This window comes from Salvelinus namaycush, chromosome 42 (assembly GCF_016432855.1).
Source record: "Salvelinus namaycush isolate Seneca chromosome 42, SaNama_1.0, whole genome shotgun sequence".
NCBI classification, from domain to species: Eukaryota; Metazoa; Chordata; class Actinopteri; order Salmoniformes; family Salmonidae; genus Salvelinus; species Salvelinus namaycush.
The window spans coordinates 241,807-258,217 of record NC_052348.1 but is presented as its reverse complement, the minus strand read 5'-3'; the positions used below and the strand labels follow the sequence as shown (position 1 = coordinate 258,217).

The 16,411-nt window shown below is 44.1% G+C and overlaps 1 protein-coding gene across 1 annotated transcript in view; it reads right to left on the bottom strand.

The window, feature by feature from the left end:
• Positions 1 to 15,900, bottom strand: part of LOC120034703 (storkhead-box protein 2-like) — a 73,049-nt gene extending 57,149 nt beyond the window's left edge. The window contains exon 1 of the mRNA XM_038981310.1: positions 15,579 to 15,900. Within this exon, the coding sequence (XP_038837238.1) occupies positions 15,579 to 15,900 (322 nt within the window). The remainder of the gene's footprint in view (positions 1 to 15,578) is intronic.
• Between the last annotated feature and the right edge of the window lie 511 nt (positions 15,901 to 16,411).

Here is a 16,411-nt window from a genome sequence, read left to right as displayed (position 1 = left end):
GAGGTGTGTTGGGTTATTGTCCTGTTGAAAAACAAATGATAGTCCCACTCAGAGCAAACCTGATGGGATGGCGTATCGCTGCAGAATGCTGTGGTAGCCATGCTCGTTAAGTGTGCCTTGAATTCTAAATAAATCACAGACAGTGTCACCAGCAACGCACCTCTACACCATCACACCTCCTCCTCCATGCTTCATGGTGGGAACCGCACATGCAGAGATCATCCGTTCACATACTCTGCGTCTCACAAAGACATGGCAGTTGGAAACAAAAATCTCAAATTTGGACTCATCAGACCAAAGGACAGATTTCCACCGGTCTAAGCAACTCGACCACGAAGGCTTGATTCACGCAGTCTCCTCTGAACAATTGATGTTGAGATGTGTCTGTTACTTGAACTCTGTGAAGCGTTTATTTGGGCGGCAATATCTGAGTCTGGTAACTCTAATGAAGTTATCCTCTGCAGCAGAGGTAACTCTGGGTCTTCCTTTCCTGTGTCGGTCCTCATGAGAGCCAGTTTCATCATAGCGCTTGATGGTTTTTGCGACTGTACTTGAAGAAACGCTCTGGATTGGGTGACCTTCATATTTTTTTAACCTTCATTTAACTAGGTTAAGAACAAACAAAAAACTTTTTGGGTTACTACATGATTCCATATGTGTTATTTCATAGTTGATGTCTTCACTATTATTCTACAATGTAGAAAAAATAAAAAAATAAACCAAAAAAACCTTGAATGAGTAGGTGTCCAAACTTTTGATTGCTACTGTGTACTTACTCACACCCAGTTCTTGTAGGAAATGCAAACTTGTAGCGCATTTGAGTTTTAAAAAGGCTTTTAAAGTTTTTAATTTCCACTTTGTGATGTTTCAGACTTGATTTGCCATAAAGAAAAATGTATCAACCCCTACAATAATCCACATAATAATTCACAATTCCTGTTGCTTCAGCATTATTTTCCTGCTGTAGCAAACCGTCTCAAAGTAAGATCATACCTCTGTATGGCCAACGACAGTAAGTTTCCACAGACTGACACTGCGACTGTGCATTGATCAGCAAGGACTTGGCCAACCACTCCAGAAACGGAGCCTTCCTTAAAGCATGTTTGTTTTTGTTGATCCCTCAAAGGGCTCTTTTGAGTGTGAACGCAAACCCCAGCTCACAATGGAGCCCCCAGTCATTGTCTCTATAGCATGGCGGCCATTGCTTGCTGCAGAGCCTGCTGACTCATGAGTATAGATGGAGGGAGAAATGAGGGAGGGATGAAGGAGGAGATGAGGCAGGGAGGGAGGGGGATAGAGGGGACGCTGTCAAGTTTTCTGAAGTTCATTCATACCAAAGAGAAAAGAGGAGAGGAAGAGAGGAGGGGGGAGACGCAACAAGCCAGCCATCTTATTTCTCAATCGTGCTGCAACAGCGCCCGTAGCCATGACAACCCAGTCCGATGATCTCATAGCTGCTACGGAGTGCCATCCCTTAAAAAGAGCCAAGAGTTGTTGTTGGAGCTATAGACACGGAACAGACCACAGACAAACAGACAGAGCCAGGCACACAGCAGACGCACAGGAAAAGCAATACAATACAATACTGACACTTTGAAGCTGCTGTATGAGAAATATGTAGATTTCTGCAGAAGACAGGCATTGTAGAGTACAACAATTTTCAGATCAATTCAGTTCCACACCAGTGAGCCAGCTATGGGTCAAATACATATCTGCTGTATTTGAATTACATGCAATGACTCATTTGAAACAGCCATTGTTGTGTATATGGAATGTACTTTCAAACACTATTCTATTAAATACATACTTTGCAAGCATTTGGAATTTCTTTCTACTGGTGAGCGTGTGTGCGTGTGTGTTAAAACCATAGTCTGTAAAATTTCACGGAATTTCAATTGAGGAAACACTGTAGACCTTTGGAGTTGTTTAAAGAATATGAATTAATAAATTAGTACAACTCTCTCACCTGGTGATAACCAAAGTTATTTATGTTTTTGTTGTCTTACGGCACTTGGAAAGTTTGCAAACAGATGATGACTATTAAATCACAACAAAAAGTTAGATTTCTATGAAATGGCATTCACTGAGCAGTGAAAATGTAGTGTGACGCATTTGCAATGTTTACATTTTGATTGGTGGTCAGGCCCACTCTTTGATATTTGGTCCACCTTACAGAGCGTGCCTTTAGTATGTTCTCTTAAATATGCATCTGGTCACACAGAACTCAAAAGATGGGCCACTGTTCATATGTTGTGCCCCCTGGTGGCTGCTGACCAAACCCAAAGGTGTGAATACATTAGTGCACACCGTAGCAAAACGTTTTGCAAGAAAAATTTGTTTCTTAATGAAACAAATTCAGCTAGGTGCCTCCCCATTTCGGCTTCCGTTTGATTCCTAGTGAATATATACATCCCGGGTGGTGTTCAGTAGGCACAAAACAGTGGAAAAAACTGTGAAACAGGAAGTTACTACCTGAACCTCTCCAATATTGACTTGCCTAGTTAAATAAAAATACAGTAAAAAAATATATAAGAAACTCTTGTTTTCATTTTCCGTTGCAGGGCTATGTCCTAATGAACATGACCCTGGCAGGAATCCCCTTAGTTGAGTCATCCCCTTAGCAGGCGAATCAGAAGTACATGTACAGTGTTAGAAGAGGTCTTAAAAGAAACATTGTGCACTTGGCCTTGATAATCATCTTCAGGTTTTAAGCAAGGTGACTGCAGCGACAAAATGCAATACTAGCAATCTCACCCTGCTAAATGAATAGCCTAGGGGGCCGGTTTCCCAGACAGAGATTCTCCATTCAGAATGCTTTTCAGTCCTGAACTAGGCTTAATCTGTCCAGTTTACAGGACACAGATTAAGTCCTGGACTAAGACGCATCATCAATGGAGAATATCTAGACTTCTATGAAACCTGTGTATGGGAAACATACACTATAAGTCAAAATATGGTCAGTATTAGGCTAGGGACCAACGTACTGTTGGGCCGAAATTGAAAAGAGTAAGTATGTGTGTGAGACAACAAATACTATTTATTTTGCTTAATTCAATGTGCAACCACACCTGAAGAGCTACTGATACTTGATATCAGCCATTGAGGTCAGTGCAGCATCAACTTCCCTCTATGGCTTTGTCAATGTGGGCTGCCTGGGAAAACAATTACAATTTGAAAACAATTACAATTCAACACATTTTGTTGCCACGACAAGTGAAGAAACTTTTGCCAGTTTTTATTCCAAACAAACATCCACACAATTTTTTAAAAACATGTACTACAAAACATTTCCAAATGCAGTACTTTTAGTTTTCCGAGTATCCCCATTTGCTGGCATTATCATAGTGATGGAAGTGTTCTAATGAGGGTAAATACAGAAAACGTTCCATTCCACATCAGAGACATCCAGGATGTGGACTATTATTTACAGGTCTGTAATTTTGTCTTTCAAAAGTACAGTGAACGTTCAAGTAGAATCAGGTTAGGGGTTGAGAAGGCCTTACGAATTAAAAGCATAATTCCAACACCTTTATTTTCAAAATAATTCTCAGTTTCCACATTGGCCTCAGGGGGCAAGCCGACATGTCATGGGGCATAAGGTACTACATCTCTGAGAAACTACGCCTGCTCCAAGATGTCACACATCACTACTGTATAGATCGCTATAGATTTGGTGTGGGAAATCTGTGGGTGAAGGTTTTTGGTCTAGCCAGCAGTAACACACCTAATTCTATGACTCATCCAATGAATCATTGTCTTCCATGAAGGCTCATGCCACGGCCGTCGAATGAAGAGGACCAAAGCGCAGCGTGGTGAGCGTCAATATTCCTTTTTATTAGGATGATGACGCCGACAAAAAAACTATAAACAATACAAAAACGACCGTGAAGCTTAAGGCTATAGTGCCACAAACAAAGACAACTTCCCACACTGAAAGGAGGGAAAAGGGCTACCTAAGTATGGTTCCCAATCAGAGACAACGATAGACAGCTGTCCCTGATTGAGAACCATACCCGGCCAAAACATAGAAATACAAAATCATAGAAAACGAAAACATAGAATGCCCACCCCAAATCATACCCTGACCAAACCAAATAGAGACATAAAAAGGCTCTTTAAGGTCAGGGCATGACAGCTCATCGTCTTCCATTAAAACTTAGATTAGTAGAATCAGGTGGAGCCTGCGCCCACATTTGCCCCTCGCAGGGTAAAATTGCCCACATTTTCTCCAAACCTTATGTTTATTTTCACGTAGTTGTGTCTCAATAGGGCACTAGGCTCTAAATAGGCGTTGAGTGCAAGTGTTGGGTCACTCTGAGGAAGACATCAGCTTGACATCGAAACTTCAGTCATCTGTAACCTGCTCATCATAACAATGGATTAAAACTGTGAAAAATAAATTAACCTCTGTATTTTTTGCTGAGTACTTTCTCCAGATCCTTGTTCAACCCAAGTGTTCAATTGACTTTAAATGTCTGTTTTAAAACACAATTTGAGGATATATATATATATATATATATATATTTTTTTTTTTATCCCATTTTCTCCCCAATTTTCGTGGTATCCAATCGCTAGTAATTACTACCTTGTCTCATCGCTACAACTCCCGTACGGGCTCGGGAGAGACGAAGGTCGAAAGCCATGCGTCCTCCGAAGCACAACCCAACCAGCCGTACTGCTTCTTAACACAGCGCGCCTCCAACCCAGAAGCCAGCCGCACCAATGTGTCGGAGGAAACACCGTGTACCTGGCCCCCTTGGTTGGCGCGCACTGCGCCCGGCCCGCCACAGGAGTCGCTGGAGCGCGATGAGACAAGGATATCCCTACCGGCCAAACCCTCCCTAACCCGGACGACGCTATGCCAATTGTGCGTCGCCCCACGGACCTCCCGGTCGCGGCCGGCTGCGACAGAGCCTGGGCGCGAACCCAGAGACTCTGGTGGCGCAGTTAGCACTGCGATGCAGTGCCCTAGACCACTGCGCCACCCGGGAGGCCCAATTTGAGGATATTAAACTATTAAACTTTTCTGCATGCACAAATCATTTCAAAGTAACTTTAGATGACGTTATGTGGTTATGATTGTTGCCCTTGTGAGGTAACTAAGGGATCTGGGAGTGATGTCTAATGTATTTACAGCCAGGAAAGCCATGATGCATACCCCACAAGACATGCCACCAGAGGTCTCTTCACAATCCCCAAGTCCAGAACAGGTGCACAGTACTACATAGAGACATGACTACATTGAACTCTATTCCACATCAACTGATGCAAGCAGTAGAATCAGATTTTGAAAAACAGGTAAAAATACCAGTGGTGTAAAGTACTTAAGTTAAAAGACTTTAAAGTACTACTTAAGTCGTTTTTTGGGTTATCTGTACTTTACTATTTATATTTTTGACAACTTTTACTTCATTACATTTCTAAAGAAAATAATGTACTTTTTACTCCATACATTTTCCCTGACACCCAAAAGTACTCGTTACATTTTGAATACAAAGCAGGAAAAGGGTCCAATTCACACAATATCAAGAGAACATCCCTGGTTATCTCTACTGCCTCTAATCTGGCGGACTCACTAAACACAAAAGCTTTCTTTGTAAATTACATCTGAGTGTTGGAGTGTGCCCCTTGCTTATTGTACATTTTTTCAAAAACAAGAAAATGGTGCCATCTGGTTTGCATAATATAAGGAATTTGAAGTGAATTTTACTTTTGATACTTAAGTATAATTAAAACCAAATACTTTTACTCAAGTAGCATTTTACTGGGTGACTTTCACTTTTACTTGAGTCATTTTCTATTAAGATATCTTTACTTTAAATTTAAAAAAAATATTGAATGTTTATTTAACTAAGCAAGTCAGTTAAGAAACAATTCTTATTTACAATGACGGCCTACACCGGCCAAACACGGACGACACTGGGCCAATTGTGTGCCGCCTTGTGGGACTTCCAATCACGGCTGGTTGTGATACAGCCTGGATTCAAACCAGGGTGTCTGTAGTGACGTTTCTAGCACTGAGATGCAGTGCCTTAGACTGCTGTGCCACTCGGGATCCCTAAGTATGACAATTGCATACTTTTTCTACCACTGAAAAATACACCTTACGGAACAGCGGGGACTTTGAGGAGACACACACAAAGGTAAAGACACACGAATACGCACACATTGTAATATTGTTGTATGGTGATATTATACATTTTGTATTGTAGATATGCATGATATACACTGCTCAAAAAAATAAAGGGAACACTTAAACAACACAATGTAACTCCAAGTCAATCACACTTCTGTGAAATCAAACTGTCCACTTAGGAAGCAACACTGATTGACAATAAATTGCACATGCTGTTGTGCAAATGGAATAGACAAAAGGTGGAAATTATAGGCAATTAGCAAGACACCCCCAATAAAGGAGTGATTCTGCAGGTGGTGACCACAGACCACTTCTCAGTTCCTATGCTTCCTGGCTGATGTTTTGGTCACTTTTGAATGCTGGCGGTGCTCTCACTCTAGTGGTAGCATGAGACGGAGTCTACAACCCACACAAGTGGCTCAGGTAGTGCAGCTCATCCAGGATGGCACATCAATGCGAGCTGTGGCAAGAAGGTTTGCTGTGTCTGTCAGCGTAGTGTCCAGAGCATGGAGGCGCTACCAGGAGACAGGCCAGTACATCAGGAGACGTGGAGGAGGCCGTAGGAGGGCAACAACCCAGCAGCAGGACTGCTACCTCCGCCTTTGTGCAAGGAGGAGCACTGCCAGAGCCCTGCAAAATGACCTCCAGCAGGCCACAAATGTGCATGTGTCTGCTCAAACGGTCAGAAACAGACTCCATGAGGGTGGTATGAGGGCCCGACGTCCACAGGTGGGGGTTGTGCTTACAGCCCAACACCGTGCAGGACATTTGGCATTTGCCAGAGAACACCAATATTGGCAAATTCGCCACTGGCGCCTTGTGCTCTTCACAGATGAAAGCAGGTTCACACTGAGCACATGAGCACATGTGACAGACGTGACAGAGTCTGGAGACGCCGTGGAGAACGTTCTGCTGCCTGCAACATCCTCCAGCATGACCGGTTTGGCGGTGGGTCAGTCATGGTGTGGGTTGGCATTTCTTTGTGGGGCCGCACAGCCCTCCATGTGCTCGCCAGAGGTAGCCTGACTGCCATTAGGTACCGAGATGAGATCCTCAGAGCCCTTGTGAGACCATATGCTGACACATGCACATTTGTGGCCTGCTGGAGGTCATTTTGTAGGGCTCTGGCAGTGCTACTCCTTGCACAAATGCGGAGGTAGCGGTCCTGCTGCTGGGTTGTTGCCCTCCTATGGCCTCCTCCACATCTCCTGATGTACTGGCATGTCTCCTGGTAGCGCCTCCATGCTCTGGACACTACGCTGACAGACACAGCAAACCTTCTTGCCACAGCTCGCATTGATGTGCCATCCTGGATGACATGCACTACCTGAGCCACTTGTGTGGGTTGTAGACTCCGTCTCATGCTACCACTAGAGTGAAAGCACTGCCAGCATTCAAAAGTGACCAAAACATCAGCCAGGAAGCATAGGAACTGAGAAGTGGTCTGTGGTCACCACCTGCAAAACCATTCCGTTATTGGGGGTGTCTTGCTAATTGCCTATAATTTCCACCTTTTGTCTATTCCATTTGCACAACAGCATGTGAAATTTATTGTCAATCAGTGTTGCTTCCTAAGTGGACAGTTTGATTTCACAGAAGTGTGATTGACTTGGAGTTACATTGTGTTGTTTAAGTGTTCCCTTTATTTTTTTGAGCAGTGTATTTTTATATATTTTTCTTTGCATATCTTTATTATATTTTTCTAAACCTCAACTTCAAAATACTCTCCTGCAACCCGCCTCACCCAATGTGGTGTGGATCTGTTTTTTTCTAAAGTATTTTTATTTACCACGGAACCGGAATCCCCCAACAGAAGCTAGCCAGCTCACTAGCTAGTAGTCAGCTAACCACTGCTAGCGGTCATCAGCTAACCTTTAGCTCGGAAAGCTCTCGCCAGTTTGTACAACGCGATTCAAACCAGAGCATACCGGACCTATTTTCTCTCCATATCCCCGGATTCCTACCGCAAGTTCTGAACCTTTTCACCTAGATCATCGCAGCTAGCTAGCTGCAATCTGAGTGACTACTCCTGGCTAATGTCTCTGTCCCGAAGTGAGCACCAATTAGCCTGGAGCTAGCCCATGCTAGGCCCATCTCCCAACTAGCTGAAGAGGCCCATCAGCCACTCCTGGGCTACAATACCCGGACCCCTTCTACTGCCGGTACGGGGCACGGAACCCCGCCGATCCTTCACGACTGGACTACCGACGCAATCTGCTCATGTGGTACTCAACTGGCTCCTATATCGCAACGTCCCCTGAATGCCCATCTGCTAGCCTGCTAGCCGCGGCCCCCTAGCTGTCTAGAGCATATTAGACTATTAGCTGAATAGATCCATCGGCCAATTTCTTCGGCCACTATACCTATTTTGCAAATTGGACTTGGATCCCTCTGCTACTCGGAACCCTACTAATCCATCACGACTGGTCTATCGACGTCACCGCATGCGGAGGCTAAAACAGACTTTCCTCCGTCGCGACGTCCCTCTAAGGCCCTTCTGCTAGCTTGCTAGCCCCGGCCTGCTAGCTCTCTGAACCGCCGTGTCTCCAGCCAGCCCAACCACTCACTGGACCCCTATGATCATTCGGCTACGCATGCCTCTCCCTAATATCAATATGCCTTGTCCATTACTGTCCTGGTTAGTGATTATTGTCTTATAGAGCCTCTAGCCCTTATACCTCTAGCCCTTATACATTATGCTTTGAATCTATTCTATCGCGCCCAGAAACCTGCTCCTTTAACTCTGTTCCGAACGCACTAGACGACCAGTTCTGATAGCCTTTAGCCGTACCCTTATCCTGCTCCTCCTCTGTTCCTCTGGTGATGTAGAGGTTAATCCAGGCCCTGCAATGCCTAACTCCACTCCTACTCCCCAGGTGCTCTCATTTGTTGACTTCTGTAACCGTAAAAGCCTTGGTTTCATGCATGTTAACATTAGAAGCCTCCTCCCTAAGTTTGTTGTATTTACTGCTTTAGCACACTCTGCCAACACGGATGTCCTAGCCGTGTCTGAATCCTGGCTTAGGAAGACCACCAAAAAAAACTGAAATTTCCATCCCTAACATTTTCTGAAAAGATAGAACTACCAAAGGGGGCGGTGTTGCAATCTACTGCAGAGATAGCCTGCAGAGTTCTCTCTTACTATCCAGGTCTGTACCGAAACAATTCGAGCTTCTACTTTTAAAAATTCACCTTTCCAGAAACAAGTCTCTCACCGTTGCCGCTTGCTATATACCACCCTCTGCCCCCAGCTGTGCCCTGGACACCATATGTGAATTGATTGCCCCCCATCTATCTTCAGAGCCCGTGCTGCTAGGTGACCTAAACTGGGACATGCTTAACACCTCAGCCATCCTACAATCTAAGCTTGATGCCCTCAATCTCAAACAAATGATCAATGAATCCACCATGTACAACCCCAAATCCGTAAACACGGGCACCCTCATAGATATCAGCCTAACCAACCTGCCCTCCAAATACACCTCTGCTGTTTTCAACCAAGATCTCAGCGATCACTGCCTCATTGCCTGCATCCGTAATGAGTCTGCGGTCAAACGACCACCCCTCATCACTGTCAAACGCTCCCTAAAACACTTCAGCGAGCAGGCCTTTCTAATTGACCTGGCCTAGGTATCCTGGAAGGATATTGACCTCATCCCATCAGTAGAGGACGCCTGGTTTTTCTTTAAAAGTGCCTTCCACATCATCTTAAATAAGCATGCCCCATTCAAAAAAATGTTTTAACCAGGAACAGATATAGCCCTTGGTTCTCTCCAGATCTGACTGCCCTTGACCAGCACAAAAACATCCTGTGGCGTTCTGCATTAGCATCGAATAGCCCCCGTGATATGCAACTTTTCAGGGAAGTTAGGAACCAATATACACAGGCAGTTAGGAAAGCTAAGGCTAGCTTTTTCAAGCAGAAATTTGCATCCTGTAGCACAAACTCAAAAAAGTTCTGGGACACTGTAAAGTCCATGGAGAATAAGGGCACCTCCTCCCAGCTACCCACTGCACTGAGGCTAGGAAACACTGTCACCAAGATAAATCCACTATAATTGAGAATTTCAATAAGCATTTTTCTACAGCTGGCCATGCTTTCCACCTGGCTACCCCTACCCCGGTCAACAGCCCTGCACCCCCCACAACAACTCGCCCAAGCCTTCCCCATTTCACCTTCACCCAAATCCAGATAGCTGATGTTCTGAAAGAGCTGCAAAATCTGGACCCCTACAAATCAGCCGGGCTAGACAATCTGGACCCTCTCTTTCTAAAATGATCTGACGGAATTGTTGCAACCCCTATTACTAGCCTGTTCAACCTCTTTTTCGTATTGTCTGAGATTCCCAAAGATTGGAAAGCTGCCGCGGTCATCCCCCTCTTCAAAGGGGGAGAAGTTCTAGACCCAAACTGCTACAGACCTATATCTATCCTATCCTGCCTTTCTAAGCCAAGTTAACAGATTACCGACCATTTCGAATCCCACCGTACCTTCTCCGCTATGCAATCTGGTTTCAGAGCTGGTCATGGGTGCACCTCAGCCACGCTCAAGGTCCTAAACGATTCATAACCGCCATCGATAAGAGACATTACAGTGCAGCCGTATTCGTCGACCTGGCCAAGGCTTTCGACTCTGTCAATCACCACATTCTTATCGGCAGACTCAACAGCCTTGGTTTCTCAAATGATTGCCTCGCCTGGTTCACCAACTACTTCTCTGATAGAGTTCAGTGTGTCAAATCGGAGGACCTGTTGTCCGGACCTCTGGCAGTCTCTATGGGGTTGCCACAGGGTTCAATTCTCGGGCCGACTCTCTTCTCTGTAAACATCAATGATGTCGCTCTTGCTGCGGGTGATTCTCTGATCCACCTCTACGCAGACGACACCATTCTGTATACCTCTGGCCCTTCTTTGGACACTGGGCTAACTAACCTCCAGACGAGCTTCAATGCCATACAACTCTCCTTCCATGGCCTCCAACTGCTCTTAAATGCAAGTAAAACTAAATGCATACTCTTCAACCGATCGCTGCCCGCACCTGCCCGTCCAGCATCACTTCTCTGGACGGTTCTGACTTAGAATATGTGGACAACTACAAATACCTAGGTGTCTGGTTAGACTGTAAACTCACCTTCCAGACTCACATTAAGCATCTCCAATCCAAAATTAAATCTAGAATCGGCTTCCTATTTCGCAACATAGCATCCTTCACTCATGCTGCCAAACATACCCTTGTAAAACTGACCATCCTACCTCTCCTCGACTTCGGCGATGTCATTTACAAAATAGCCTCCAAGACTCTACTCAACAAATTGGATGCAGTCTATGACAGTGCCATCTGTTTTGTCACCAAAGCCCCATATACTACCCACCACTGCGACCTGTACGCTCTCGTTGGCTGGCCCTCGCTTCATACTCGTCGCCAAACCCACTGGCTCCAGGTCATCTACAAGTCTCTGCTAGGTAAAGCCCCGCCTTAGCTCACTGGTCACCATAGCAGTACCCACCCATAGCAGGCGCTCCAGCAGGTATATCTCACTGGTCACCCCCAAAGCCAATTCTTCCTTTGGCCGCCTTTCCTTCCAGTTCTCTGCTGCCAATGACTGGAACGAACTGCAAAAATCACTGAAGCTGGAGACTCATTTCTCCCTCACTAGCTTTAAGCACAAGCTGTCAGAGCACCTCATAGATCACTGCACCTGTACATAGCCCATCTTTAAATAGCCCATCCAACTACCTCATTCCCATACTGCATTTATTTATCTTGCTCCTTTGCACCCCAGTATCTCTACTTGCACATTCATCTTCTGCACATCTACCATTCCAGTGTTTAATTGCTATATTGTAATTACTTCGCCACCATTGCCTATTTATTGCCTTACCTCCCTTATCCTACCTCATTTGCACACACTGTATATAGGCTTTTTCTACTGTATTATTGACTGTATGTTTGTTTATTCCATGTGTAACTCTGTGTTGTTGTATGTGTCGAACTGCTTTGCTTTATCTTGGCCAGGTCGCAGTTGTAAATGATAACTTGTTCTCAACTAGCCTACCTGGTTAAATAAAGGTGAAATAAAATAAAAATAATTAAACATGTTTCTGGACGGTACCCAGTCTTAAGTTACAACCCTAGAGAGGAATTCCTCTCAACGCATCAGTGGGGCCCCAACCCACCTCTTGGGAAAATCTGTCAGAGTTATTCCTTTCACCCTGTTGGAAATACAGCCAGAGTCATTCCAGTTACCACTTGGGATATACTGCCAGAATCATTTCTGTGACGTCTATCGTTTCCCCCAATTCTCTCTTCCAGGCCCCTCCTCTTCCTTCCATCAGGGAGAGTGCTTCAGTGTTTAGCATGGTTCCTTTCCTGAACAGACCCTCTACTTTCCTTCCTGCATGGGACACTTCTCGTAGCCCCTCTGTTAGAAGCCTGCAAATGGAAACAAAGGGCTTTCATTCAATTAAACTAGTAACCAGATTTCCAGTTGAAAAGTTGAAAAACAGGCTTTCCACACAGCGAGAAAAAGCATGTTTCAATCCACTAACAATAGTTTTCTTTTGGTTTCAACCTGAAAACAGTGTTTCTTTGAGTACAGTAATGCACATTTTGCTTTGGATGTTGTTTTTTGACTTGACCTGGAAACCGGTTAGAAAGTTTAATCGAATAGGCCCCACAGTCACAGCTTCTATGGGCTTTCCTGATGAGGTGGGATGCACCTTTCCTTCCTCAATTCAATGGTTGTGTGTGGGTTTTAACCTTGAGAAAACCGGGGACAACATTCTTCCACTATCTCTGTCAAATTGGGCCAGATAAATAGAGTCGGGAACGTAGGGTACCTACCCACTGGGCACACACTGGTTGAATCAATGTTGTTTCCGAGTAATTTCAACGAAATGACGTTGAACCAATGTGGAATAGACGTTGAATTTACATCTGTACCCAGCGGGTAGGCACATGGAGCAGCTGCATCAACTACGCTCCTCGTTACTCAGTGACGACCACAATGACATGTCAACGGATGCACACACATAAGAGCAAAAAACGTTTGCTGACGGATGCTGCAATCGACAAATCAGATTACATGCAAGAGCTTTGACATTCAAAGAAACACAACGCTCTCTTGGGTGGTATTTAGTTGTTCAGTAGCTTATCAATTCCGGACATTGTTCAGGACTGAAGACATCTCAACCCTACAGCAATTTATAAATCAGCCAAATACCATATGACAAACAACTGGCATCAAATATACATTTAACGTTTTGTCTGCTTAAAGCGAAAATGTAAAAAACAATAATTGATGTGATTTTCGATCTTCTACAAATGGCAAAGCCCACCCCACATGGCTTGATCAACTTAAGCCCTTTGGTTTTCAGGCCTTCAAATGTCGAGTGCATGGACATCTAACCACATCACCGGTAGGACAATTGATCCTTGATCTGCATCGAATTATTATTGGCCTATTAGATTTATTTGAGGTCTGACACGACTATTGTTCACAATTGAACCTAACAGAAACTGACAAATTCAAAAACTCTGGCAGGTGAGATAACCCTCGTTAAAGGGATACTTCAGGATTTTGGCAATGATTAAAAATGATCTACTTCTCAAGAGTCTTGTGGATACCCTTTTTATATCTCTGTGTCCAGTATGAAGGTAGTTAGAGGCTGTTTAGCGAGCCAATGCTAACTAGCGTTAGTGCAGTGACTGGAAGTCTGTAGGTATCTACTAGCATGCTGTGTGAGTTCAGAATGGAAAGGGGGAGGAACGAGCAGACCTCAGATATACATGTGTCCCAAGTAAACGGAAACAACTTTCCTAGACTTCTAACTAGTCTAAGTAACCATGGCCATCCCACTCATCTATGGGAGAGGTTAATGCAGAAGAAAGTGCTGATTGTGATACAGATTGTGGGCTGAAGTACAGCCCACCCACACACAACACTATCAGAAAATGTCCAGCAGAGCCACATACTAAATAGAATGACCTAACATAGGAATTAGAAATATGTGGAGAATTCTGTAATCTGCCAGTGATTATAAGCCCCACCTTAGTTTCTCCAGACATGGGAGTATCAGACCAGCTTACTCTAACCAAACAAACTTAATAGGTTAGACCAACTTGTGACTCTGAACTTTGCTATCCAAAGCCAACCATTGTTTTCAATTTCAAAAGCTCTATTTCCTCACCTTTAAGTCAAGTCAATGTGCATGTGATTATTGACTGTTGTGAATATGAATTCAACTTCCAGCACTCAGTAAGACATGCACCTGATACAGTATGACTGTGTTTTGTCAGATGAAAGGTGGGTCAGCAGACAGAGTCTTCCCCATCCGTAGTATGTTCAGCACTCCGCCGGCCAAGCAAGACTATTAGCACTAGTAACTTTGCATGAGCATTAATATAGAGACCTCATTAGATTAGAGACTGTATTTGTCTGTGGTTATTAGCTATCAGGGAAACATTCCAAAGTTTAACAATGCTTCCTGCTTCGATGGTAAGGTCAGGGAGGGCATGGTATCCCCGTCCATGGACAAATAAGCACAGAATATCCCACTTTTTCTCAATCAATATTTTACTGTTTTGCAACTTTCCCATCCCTTTGAAATTGTTGATGTGGTCGAGAGAGTGAGTAAGAGAGAGAGAGATGTTTACATGGTCCTGAACTTTGTCTCTTCCCAAATCCTGATTTGAGTTAGGAGCAATTGTGACAAAGCAATGGTGTTTCTCGATAGGTATTTGGTTTCTTGCTTACTTTCTTGCTTACAGTACATTAAAAAAAACACACACAAATAGGCTACTCTCCCTAAAAGCAGATTTTGTTCAGACTTTCAAAGCATTTATGAGTGAGCGACTAGACACAATCGCAGTTGAACTTCACATGTCCCCAAACTTCATCATATACACACACACCACTGTGCATCTCTACTGCTCTGATTGTTTAACTGAAATACAAACATATCCCAATAATTTAAAGGGAAACTCCAAAGTCCCATCACACATATTTCCCATACTAGCTGAACAATGGTGAGGAAAGTGGGAATTAAGCAAACCACAGGGAGGGCTATACATTAAAATGTATTTTTACTCTTCTGCTGGCCTCAGGGTTCTCCATTACCCCTCCTGGGCGCCATGAGTCTTGCACATTCCATTTGATCACATCCCAATGGGCACAAATGTCAATTCGACCCTTATTCTACAATTACATGGAAACAACGTTGATTCAACCAGTGTGTGCCCAGTCAGAAAGGCCTACTGTTATCCATTGAAGTTGAGCCGCACTATCCTATTGTGCAGAGTGGATCACCACAGTGTTCAGATGACCTGAAACGTACCTTTAGCTACTCAATAAACCAAACAAACAAGTGACAACAACCTGCCTGGATGGTATTATGATGATAATCACTGGTAGCCTATAAGATTCATTAAGTACAGTCTTACCTATACACTTGATCTCGAACCCTCCGGGCGGTTTGAGGGCCCGCCTCGTCCATCCCTCTCTGAGCACCTCGAGGTGGTGTTCCTTCCCTTGGATCAGCAGGACATCCTCGTCAATCCAGCCTAGGAAGAAAGTCTCCGATATCGCATCTGTCACTTTCTTATTCCAGAAGTGCTGCATGTTGACGGCTTTGAAGTCGGCAAATATATCGTAGCCCGTGTGATGTTGCTGGAGCTTGTCGGTTACCGCGGGCGACTCCTCGGCGCCTACCCGAGACAGCACTATGCCCAGGGAGTGAGGCGCGATCTGCAGAAACTTATCCATGTCTTAAATTGCTTCGTTCTCCGCTACACCATGAATGATAACGTCCAATTTCTCAGAGCAGCATGTTTTACAGTATGTTTTATTCCGTACTTTGATATATTTCCAAAACGTGCACATCTTTTTGATGTTTCAATCTTGATTTAGGTCTATTGAAAACTGTAGGCTACCACACACACCTGACAGCACACATTTGATCTGCATCACGCAAAATAGAAATGTATTACTATTATTATTATTCTTACAATAAATGTTATCACTATCTGTGTCCAAAAACGAATCTCAACATGTCAAACGTTTTTATCAGGCGACAGTAGCATACCAATTTAACAGACAAATTAACTCTCAAACCCAAGCTTCCACATATGGCCTTTCAAAGAAAATAGGTGAACCGATTATTCCATGACCCACTTCCCAAGACGGTGAGAATCCCTCATCTGTGTGTGTGTACATCGATCGGTCAGTGCACAGGGATTATAGCTGCAAGTCCAGGCGATGACTTCATCGTTCGGCC